The 10,813-nt window shown below is 37.0% G+C and overlaps 1 protein-coding gene across 1 annotated transcript; it reads left to right on the forward strand.

Moving 5' to 3' along the window:
* Positions 1–300: 300 nt before the first annotated feature.
* LOC120534393 (zinc finger protein OZF-like) lies at positions 301–9,868 on the forward strand. The gene is made up of 3 exons (XM_039761944.1): positions 301–579; positions 4,402–4,835; positions 6,874–9,868. The coding sequence occupies exons 2-3, from the start codon at positions 4,487–4,489 to the stop codon at positions 8,130–8,132; spliced, it is 1,608 nt and encodes a 535-aa protein (XP_039617878.1). The 5' UTR covers positions 301–579; positions 4,402–4,486; the 3' UTR covers positions 8,133–9,868.
* The last annotated feature ends 945 nt before the right edge of the window (positions 9,869–10,813 follow it).

Below are 10,813 nucleotides of genomic sequence, written 5' to 3' on the forward strand. Positions count from 1 at the left end.
TTGACTTAGAATGAGTACTTTTAATAATTAACGATTTTAACTTAATGAGACACTCATTTATAAATGATTGTATTCTTATTTTATATATTATTTTTTCTCTTTTTGACAAAGACAACGTGGGGGACGTGCGTAAAATGTAATTATGACACGTTATTAATCCTTGGTGTATTTGTTATTATTTTACCATTTCGTAATTGACATAGTGACTTGAACGGACAAAAAAAAAAGAAGGAAAGAAAAAGGCGGAACCTTTCTCCGTGCTGTTGTTCCTTATCGAACGGGAATTACGTGGACTCTCAAGCCACAAATCCTGCCTGAGGTCTTGTTAGATTCCGTGATTTTTTTTTTTTACTTTAAACAGTTGGAATAAGTCTGGCTTCTCGAATTAAGGAACGATTGCGTGGTTTGTTTTAAACTTCGTGGATTGATCTAACGTTAGTCGTATGGTGCCGGGGTGCATCCTGCACCATTGACCGCAAGGCAGAAACCTGACAATTTTCGAAAATGGCAAATCCAGTAGCACCTGATTACCCTGATACAGTATGGAAAGGCAATTTTTAAACATGAGAGATCATTGAGGTAAGTGAATGAAGTTTGTGATTTTCACAATTAAAAATGTGAAAATGAAAATTGATGTGGGCTTTTCCCACTCGATCTTGTCACAAGCCAATCGGCAGACTGGCACCTGCTCTCTCTCGTCTGTCCTGTGGACTCGGTTGGCCGACACGTCCGCACTGCATGCTTTTCGTGCTCGGCGTTCACGGCTCACTTTACATCGTCCTATGCCATTAAAACTAACTGAGCCATAACGCTTTACATACAATATCACCCAAAACATTTTAAAATGACAATACAACAGAAACGTTCGAATATTGCAGTAGAATAAAGGAAAGAAACAAGACGTTAACAATGTTCTCAGAAGGGTGAAAATCATTGAGTAACGGACTGGAAAACTTTAACCAACTTTGTTTTTTTTTTTTTGTTTTTTTTGCGCGTCTTAATTAACTAAACAGACGTAAAACATATCAAATATTCACTAAGGGAAAGGTTAAACAAGGATCTAGATATGATCCATTTACACTTTTGAATGAAATATTTCCCAAATAATATTAAAAAGAATTCAAAAATTAAATGGTATAATAGATATTTGTTCTTTTAAAATGAAATATCCTTTTAATTTGAAAAAATAAATAAACTCATTTTTTGGACAGTCCAACTTTCTTAAAGGCTGTTAAGATTTCTGCTTCAACTCAATATCTTGGCAGTTTGTTTGAGGTTCCCACAACTCTTTGAATAATGAAATGCCTTCCCTATTTCAGGAAGCATAGAGGCCACGGGATTTCTGATTCCTATGTAGGTTTCTGCTTTGTTATCAAAACCAGGGCCCAGCGCACTAGTTTGCCTGGGAGGCTATGATGCTGTTTTTATGGCTCTGCTACTTCAGTTTTAAATGCATTTCCTCTTAATTTCCACTGATGTCTTCGAGAATGTGACTCACCCTTAAGCTGAAAGAATAATGCCAGATCTGCTTTATCAGTGCTTTTGAGGATTTTAAATACCTGGATGAGTTCCCCATGCAGTCTCCTCTGCTTGAGACTAAACAGGTTTGATTCTCTGAGTCTGTCACAGGAGGACATGTCCTTCAGTCCTGGTTTGCACTTGGTTGCTTTTCTCTGCACAGCTTCAAGTGTTGCTATATCTCTCTTGTAGCGTGGTGACCAACGCTGCAGACAATAATCAAGTTGTTGTCTTATTAGTGCAGTATATAGTCTGACTAAAACGGCCCTCAATTTATACTGTATTTGACAATTATTACGATATAACCTAACATTTTATTTGTCTTTTTAATAGCTTCTGCACATTGCATACTTGATGAAAATGTTTTGTCAACGTAAACCCTTAAATCTGTTTCCAAGGCTGCCTCCTGTTGGACAGTGTTTCTCATCTTGTATTTATAGCTGACATTACTTTTTGCCCATGTGTAGCATTTTGCACTTTTCTACATTCAAGTGCATCTTCCAAGTGTTCACCCAGTTCTGAAGCTTGCCCAAGCTTTTCTGAATGATTTTTGTTGCCTCCTCAGTGTCTGCCCTCCCTTCACTTTTAGTGTCATGTGCTAAATTTCACATGTTTACTAACTATATCAGAATCAATGTCATTAATAGAAATCCGACAAAGTAAGGGTCCAGAGACAGACCCCCGAAGGTCTCCACTGATGACCCCACTCCATGTGGATCATTCTCTGTACTCCTTGTCACCTGCTGGGTAATCAACTTGAGATCCAGTTTTGCAGGTTTCCTCTGATGCCTACTAAAGTGTGTAGTTTCAGAATTAATCTTATATGTGGGACTGTAGCAATGGATTTTTGAAAGTCATAAGCAGATTGTGTTGTATGCTTTAGTTTTGTCAGTTATTGCAGCTGCCTGTCTGGCAGAATCTTCCTCGCTTAAACCAATGCTGGCTGTTATTTAATATGTTATCTTTATACAGGTACTTTTCTAATTTAATTATGGATATAGTTTCCATAATTATGCACATACGGTGCAGATAAGACTTATTTACCAGAATCCATCTTACTCCTTTTTTGAAGACTGGAGTCATATTTGTTGCTTTCCAGCCTTAGGTACTTCTCCTTTCTCAAGTGACTGCTCTATGTCTAATAAAGGTATACAGATGATAAGACAGTCTGTAAAAAATGATAAAAAATGTATTATCCTGCTTCTGGAAACATTTTACTTATAAGAGCATTAACTGGGTAAATTTTATGAAAAAAATTATATTTCACAAACTTTTGGCAACAGAGCATATACTTACTAACAATTAACCAAGCTTTCTGTGGATTAATTTTATCTACCTCCCTACAAACTTTACACTCTTGAATTAACATGATTTAATAAAAAGCAATGAGTACTGATTAATTCCTTATTACATTTTGTTCCAGAATGTTTATAGATCAGAAAGGTATGGGACAATAATGCTTCCATAAATACAAGTTAACTAAAATAGCATTTAAAACTGGAAAAAAAATACAGAGAAATGATATTTGAAAATACATTTTGGTAATCTAAAATGCTGCCACGAATGTCAATCAACCCAAAACACAAATTAACATTGCTATTAATCCAAGCGTATAAAAAAGACTTATTTTATACAAAATTAATACATACAGTATATCCAAATAGTCAATTTATTTGGTGAAAAATGATGTGAAAAAACAGTGTCCCAGCATAAAAATCTGACGTTTGTACTTAAAAGTTCCCAGGCAAGACTCGCCGGTATACCGCCCACCACGCCCCAATTCATTGCTATATGATTTCATACGAAAATCGCTATGTTATTGAGTCTACGGTGCCTCGTGTACGGAGCGCTGATTTAAAGTCGAAGTGAACGCGAGCGGGTGCGCTGTGCAGAGAGGCGGCGGAGCGACGGCTTTCGTAGGGCGTTGCAGTGCAGTCACGTGACAAACATCGTTAAGCGGGCCGTGGGCTCGCGTTTGACAAACGTGTGACTTGAGATCTGCACACGCAGGCGGCGCCAGATTTAGATTATTGCAGTTAAACTCTGCCAAAAAAACGATAACTTTACATTTGACGCGTATTCATTTTTTATATTAAATCTAGATTATCTCGTCTGTTCAAGTCTATCGCGTTCGATGCAGTTTAGAAACGTAGAGTATGTTTACAGTTCTTGGATCGTGATCTCAGTGTTTAGAAGACAGTAACATACATATTAAGCAGTGAAAATGTAAAGGCACTCCTCAGTCCATCTTCCATTCAGTGTCATTTGACACTGACCTGGCAATGGTGTATACTTCAGCGTTTTTAATTTAAACATTGTATATTAAGCGTGCTTTATATGATTTTCAAAAATAGCAAGAATAAATAAATATTGTCATCCCCTATCTGTACTTCCTGAAATCCTGTATACCTGACTTTCCTCAATAAAAGAAATAATTCTTCATTACAAATGTTTTCTGTGCTTTAAGCGACTAAACGCAGCAATCACAGCTAACTTGGAGCCTGCGTTTTTCTTCAGTTTATATCTGTTCTACTACACACCGGATTTGCTGTTCAGGGAAGTTACACTGTACTCTTAAAAAAAATAGGAAAAACAAAATAGAAATGTAATAAAATCTTGGTTTGGATTAGAATTGAAAAGGATCAAAAAGTGTTGGCACAGGACCATTATTTTCCTGTTTTTTTTTAACCTGATATTTTTTGAAACACACTTTTTAAGATTTTTTTATCTATTGCAATTTTGATGAAACATTGTAGTGTGATTTAAGTGAGCGATTACTCTTGACCTAAACGTTAACAGGGTAGGTACAGTAACATGAAACTAAGATTGGCTCAGATTATCTTATTTCAGCCCTGATGGAATTCAAACCTTTCCTTCCCACAGAGAAACGAAGCAGCTGCCATATATGACACAAGAATACTTACATATATGTGACACAGGAGACATGTTTGGCTGACACGTATACAACATGGAGACAGACACAAAACGCATTAAAGAAGAGGACTGCGACTGGGAGCCTGTCCACCTTAAGCAGGAGAGTAGCATTGTTAAGGAAGAGGACTGTGGCTGGGGTTCAGTAAGCATTAAAAAAGAAGCTGAGCAGAAGCCTGTGTACACTGACACCCAGAAATTTGAAATTACAGATGGCATCAAAAAAGAGGACCATGATTCAGGGCCTGCCTTTCAGTTTGGGCTTCAAGGTGCAGAGTCTGCCAATGTGAAGTGTGAATCATTAAAATCTGATGTGGAGATGACTGAGGAAGTAACAAAGGGGGTATTACAAGATCAGCCATCATCTATAAGCCATTCTGGACCAAGTAAGTGAAAATAAAGTATAGATTTAAATCTTGGATTCGATTATATTTATGTGCAAGGATAGTTCAGATTTTTTTTTTTTTTTTGCTTATTTTGGAAATATAATGTTTAGTATTTGAGTTTGAAAGTGGAGAATATTAAATTATGATTATTATTATTAATAATAATAATTTACTTTAAAAAATGATGATTATTATTATTAAGTAGCAGTGCTGCCCAGGGTGGAATAAAGTACAGATGCGGACATTAAATAATTTGAAATAATTAATGGTGAGCGACTTTCTAAATATCTTGTGGCCTCTAGAGAGCACCCAGAACCCAAAACACCAGCCACAACTCAGTCACACACCAGTTCAAGATAAATTAAAAATGTTATTTTTTGGGTAACAACACCTTATCATAATAACAAATCAGTCTAGGATCATTCCAATATCCAATAACGCACCTCTTTCTCCCTTTGTGATGACTCCTTTTATGTCCGACCCGGGAGCACTTCCGGTGCCATGGCGTCGCATGCTGAAAGCATTTCTGGGTCATGAAGATGCTCCCTGCAATAGGGAGGTCCAATCTTCTCAGTGCCCACCCAAGGATCCCAAAATTGGAGAGATCATATCTTTCAGCAGGCTTGGGAATGCCTGTGAATTCTCCAGGAAGAGCTGGAATGTGAATCTGGGTACAGAGAAGTCGGGGTTGACCTGCTGCCAGAGCGACCCTAACCAGGAAAAGCAGTTTTACAAAGTGACATGAGAGAGAGTGATTTACATCTTGAAAGCATAGAGATTCACTTAGAATTTATAAATGTATGGGATTCTTTTTTATGTATTTATTTTGGTTGTTTATATACTGACATTGATTTCCAAAAAGTCATTGCATTATTTCAAATTAAAGTTAAAAGTATTTTTAAAATAATTGAGGTTGAGTGTTATATTTACTTACAGTATGTGTTTTTTAATGCAGTTAATGATTTTAGTTAGTTATTTGTTTGTTTATGTATGCATGTATATATTTATATGGCTAGTTTTTGTTTGTTTATGTTGTCATTTATAGGTCTGTATGGTCCTTAGTGTCACCTGTATAGAGTACAGTGACATTCTTAGTTGCATGTGCTAATCTAAATGTCACAAATTTAGGAATGTTCTGTTGACTGCATGAAGCACAAACACATTTCAAATCAAGATACAAGTAATGCAGTAATACAGACATTGTGTTCCAAAAAATGCCACTGCTTTATTTATCCCCAAGAAGAAATTTACCTTTTTAAAGAAGCTTAATAACTATTAAAACAAATAAACAAACAAACAACAACACCCCCCTGAAATGCGTAAAAATAATCCAAAAAAAGAAAAAGCTAACAAAACCTTTGACTTGGCTAAAGATCAAGGAGTAGTCCCAGTGAAGTTTACATTATGCAGACATATTTCTGTTGGTATAAAGGAGCCCCTGTCGTGTTTCTTGACGCACTTTTGCTGAATAATTCATTTTCTTGAAGTCCTCAGTGTGAGTGTGTCCTAGAGAGGATGTGCAGCATTGTTCATAATGACACTCAGCTTTGTCTTCATTCTCTTCAGCCCCCCATTTCCAGAAGGGCCTGAGTGTCCATAACTGAGCCTGCCCTTTTAATTAGCTTGTTGATTTGATGGGCTTCTCTTGAAGTGATGTTACTAGCCCTGCACACAACAGCATAGAAAACTGCACTGGCTTCACAGAATTCTGCATATGCACTATACATATTTCATTAAATATGCATATACAGTTCAATTAATGATATAAAACAGTTCCAAATGCAAACAAATATACATTTTGTCTTTTCTTGGTAATGTTCTGGTTTTTGTCAGTGCTTTGTGGAATCCATATCACTTTACATAGCATCAACTAGCTGGTTTTAGTAGCAAACTGTGAACCTGTCATCACTATAATGAGAACTGTTGCAAACTGAGTTTATTTTTTAACAGGAAGAAGCTGTTTCACACGAAAGGAGTGTGATTTTTTCACAATTCTATTTAAAAGTCTCACGTTTAGATAAAATTTATCTTCCTGCAGATTTAGAAGAAAGTGACACCTTAAGGCCATCGTCATTTGCCTCAACCTGTCTTCAGAGTATGCCACAACAGAAGCAGCATGACGAAGACACGAGGAACTTAACAGCTGCATTAGAGACTTTGGCACCTGCCTCTTTGCAGTCCCTACCTGTTGTGAAACTCGCAAAGATTGATGCCACTAGTTCTCATAAACATGCACAAGATACAAATGCAGTGGCTATGAATGTGTGCTTAGGACACAGCCAAAATTTAAAACGTAAATCTTATTATAAGGATCTTCAGTGGAGTCATACAAAGCAAAACTCCTATGTCTGTTCTGAATGTGGCAAACAATTTTCACAGAAAGGCAATCTTCACAGGCATGCAAGAATTCATACTGGGGAGAAGCCACATTCTTGTTCTGATTGTGGCAAAGGGTTCTCCAGCAAAAGCAGTCTTCAGGTTCACACAAGAATTCACACTGGAGAAAAGCCCTATTGTTGTTCTCTTTGTGGCAAACGATTCTCCTGCAATAGCAGTCTTCACGTGCACACAAGAATTCACACCGGAGAGAAGCCATACTGCTGTTCAGAATGTGGAAGGCAGTTCTCCGACAGTAGCAGTCTTCTGAGGCACAAAAGAATTCACACTGGAGAAAAACCATATTGCTGTTCTGATTGTGGCAGACAGTTCTCCAACAGTGGCCATCTTCAGACCCACGCAAGAATTCACACTGGGGAGAAACCGTATAGTTGTCCAGAATGTGATGAGCGATACTCTGACAGGAGTAGTTTTCAGTATCATGTAAGAAATCACACTGGAGAGAAACCATTCTGCTGCTCAGATTGTGGCAAACAGTTCAGCACTAATAGCAGTCTTCAAACCCACATGAGGATTCACACCGGAGAGAGGCCATATTGCTGTCCTGAATGCGGGAAACGATTCTCACGCATAAGTCGTCTTCAGATGCACATACGATTTCATACAGGGGAGAAGCCCTATTTTTGTACTGACTGTGGTAAACAATTTTCTGACAAAAGCAATCTTCATACTCATATAAGAATTCACACGGGGGAGAAGCCGCATTCCTGTTCAGACTGTGGAAAACGATTCTCACGCTTAAGCCACCTTCAGAGCCACAAAAGATTTCATGCTGGAGAGAAGCCGTATTGCTGCTCTGACTGTGAAAAATGTTTCACTGATCGGCGCAATCTGCAGCGACATGCAAGAGTTCACATTAAAGAGGGAACCCAGAAGGAGGTTGTAGAGAGGAAGAGGTGAAAGCCTGGATTAAGCTTCTATAGCATTAAACTTCAGTGAGTTTCCCACCTATGTGAAGTCTGGATGTATGCCTTTACATAGTAGGCTGTACTACAATTGTGTTGCCAATTACAAAAACACAAAGTGGTTCTACAGCTCTGTAGTTTGGATGCCCACTGCCTGTCCTGTCTGTTCTTAAAACTGACTGCCCTGCGTAATCTTTTTTTTTTTTTTTTTTTTTTTTAAAAGATCAATCTTAACATTGATGTTCAAAGCAGCTAACCAGAAGATGCACATCTCTTACTGGAATAAAATCAAAAACAAAAAAGTCTTTCCCAAAGACTGAAAATAAAATCAAAAGCAGAATTAAGACTTTCGCAAGGGTTGTTAGCTGTTCCCTCAAGCCAAAAGGTTTAATAATAATCATAGCTGGACAAAATTGTATTATTTTACTAGAGTGAAGAAATGCAAAGATAGAAGTCAAATTGAGACAAAAGAGCTACAAGTCAAAGCAAGAACATCAAAATCAAGGCTATCAAACTCCCATTTGTTCACCAAAGCTTGTACAAAGAAGCTGCTGCACTGCACTATAATGTAGTTAGCACATGTTTGTGATGACAGTCAGGGAGGATTTTCCCTAGCAACCCATTTTCCGCCAATATGATGCACTTAAAATGTAAACAAAAAATATTAATAATGAAGTCTTTCTCAAACCAAGAAATGGAATTTAGACTTGTATATTAAAATGAGGATAGTAAGGCCGCACAGTGGTAGCACTGCAGCGTCATAACAAGTGAACTAGGATTCATGTTCCTTGAGCTTCCTGCGTGGAGTTTACATGTTCTCCCCATGTTCACATTGGTCTCATCTGGGTGCTCCACAACCCTACAGTCCAAAGACAGGCAGGTTAGGTGGATTGGTATTGCTAAATTGGCCAGTGTGTGTGTGAGTGCCCTGCAAAGTACTCATGCTATATCCAGTGATTGCACCTGCCTTGCACAGGATGCTTGCTGTGATAGGCTCCAGCTTCCTTGTGACCTTGCTCAGGATAAGTAGGTTTCAAAAATGTATGAATGGATATAAAAACAAAGCAAGAACATTAAGCTTTCAATATATCAAAATCTTGCTAACTGAAAATAATTCTCCAAAAAGACAAAAAATTCTAACTAGCCACTGCTTAACAATAATCAAGGAATTGCAACTTAATGCGTTTGGTTTGGTACAGTATTAAAGATTCAGAAATGAAATCCATACTGATTGTACGTACACCTATAAAATATCCATCTAGCTTCTGCTAATAATAATAAGTGAAACTGGTATCTGTGCTGTAACATCTTCAGATTAAGAATAATGCTTCATTGTGATGTCAAGACAAGTTTTGCTTGAAGAAACATGGTGAAATAAATGGATACTAAGGGGAAATTTTTAAAAGGTTTGGATATGGTATGGTAGTCGCAAGAACAAAAAGAAAACATCCACCAATGCAACAAATAGTGAAATTCTGGTGAATGGATATGATATATAAGCCCACAAAGAAATTAGAACAGGAGTAACATTGAGGCAAGTGAGGGAAGGTTTTTTGTTCCACATTACTAAGGCAGGAGAACAAGGACAGCCATCGCAAACAGCAATACAGAAAGAAACAGCAGGACACAAATCATGAGATATACAAAAACATTAAGGGAAAAGAGGAGAAAAAGGGATATTATCTGTTGAGGTGTCTCTTATTGCTCTAATTTTCAGTTGTGTAGCACTTGTTAAATCAGATTTCTCTTGGGATGATAACAGTAGAGCAGAATACATCTGCTTCATATATATATATATATATATATATATATATATATATATATATATATATATATATATATATATATATATATATATATATATTTTTTTTTTTTAATGAATATGGTGCAGTTAATGGATGACAGAACTCAGGGTCAGTTCAATGTGCTTTTTATTTCAGCAACACGGAAGACCTCAGCAGTCTTATTTGTAAAACTTTGTGTAGATTTGAGCATGAAAATATGCATATGCCAAAAAACAGGAAAACATGTACAGGAAAAAAGGTAGATTGTCAGTTAACTAAACTCAAACAATCGGCAAAAAATCATTCTTGAAATACAACTCAGTGCGAGTGCGCCCCACATTCCAGTACTCGTGCACCACATGATTGTCTGTCTCTCACGTGTGTAAATTATATGATCTAACGTCATCTACCCTTTCTTTATTTATAGTATGGTTGGTTGGTATTTTTTTTATTTAAAATTTTGAGTGTTAGTGGCTTGCTTACTCGATTCAAGATTCGCCATGGCATTCGTAAGCTAGACTTGTCAAGTGGGCAGAAATCGGTGGAGTTTGAATCTGCAACTTCATTTGGTAATGTGTTTAGTGAATTGGTCAAAGAAAATGACATGACTGCAAAGCAGATTTATAATGCAGACGTGATTTGGTTAATCTGGAAGTGTTTGCCCAATTGAACTTTTGGGTGGTGGTAATGAAAATGTAGCTCATGGGTTCAAGCTAAATAAAGAGCGTATAGCTATGCTTGTATTTGCAAACGCATCAGGAATTCATAAATATGTGACACACCTACATTAAAGATATTAGCCAGACTTTGGAAAGTCAGGGTGTATAACAGATAGATAAGGAGAAATTCACATACTACAGCAGCAGCATACTGATAAAAAACAATATTAAAT

The sequence above is a fragment of the Polypterus senegalus genome, chromosome 8, assembly GCF_016835505.1.
Source record: "Polypterus senegalus isolate Bchr_013 chromosome 8, ASM1683550v1, whole genome shotgun sequence".
In the NCBI taxonomy this organism is placed as follows: domain Eukaryota; kingdom Metazoa; phylum Chordata; class Cladistia; order Polypteriformes; family Polypteridae; genus Polypterus; species Polypterus senegalus.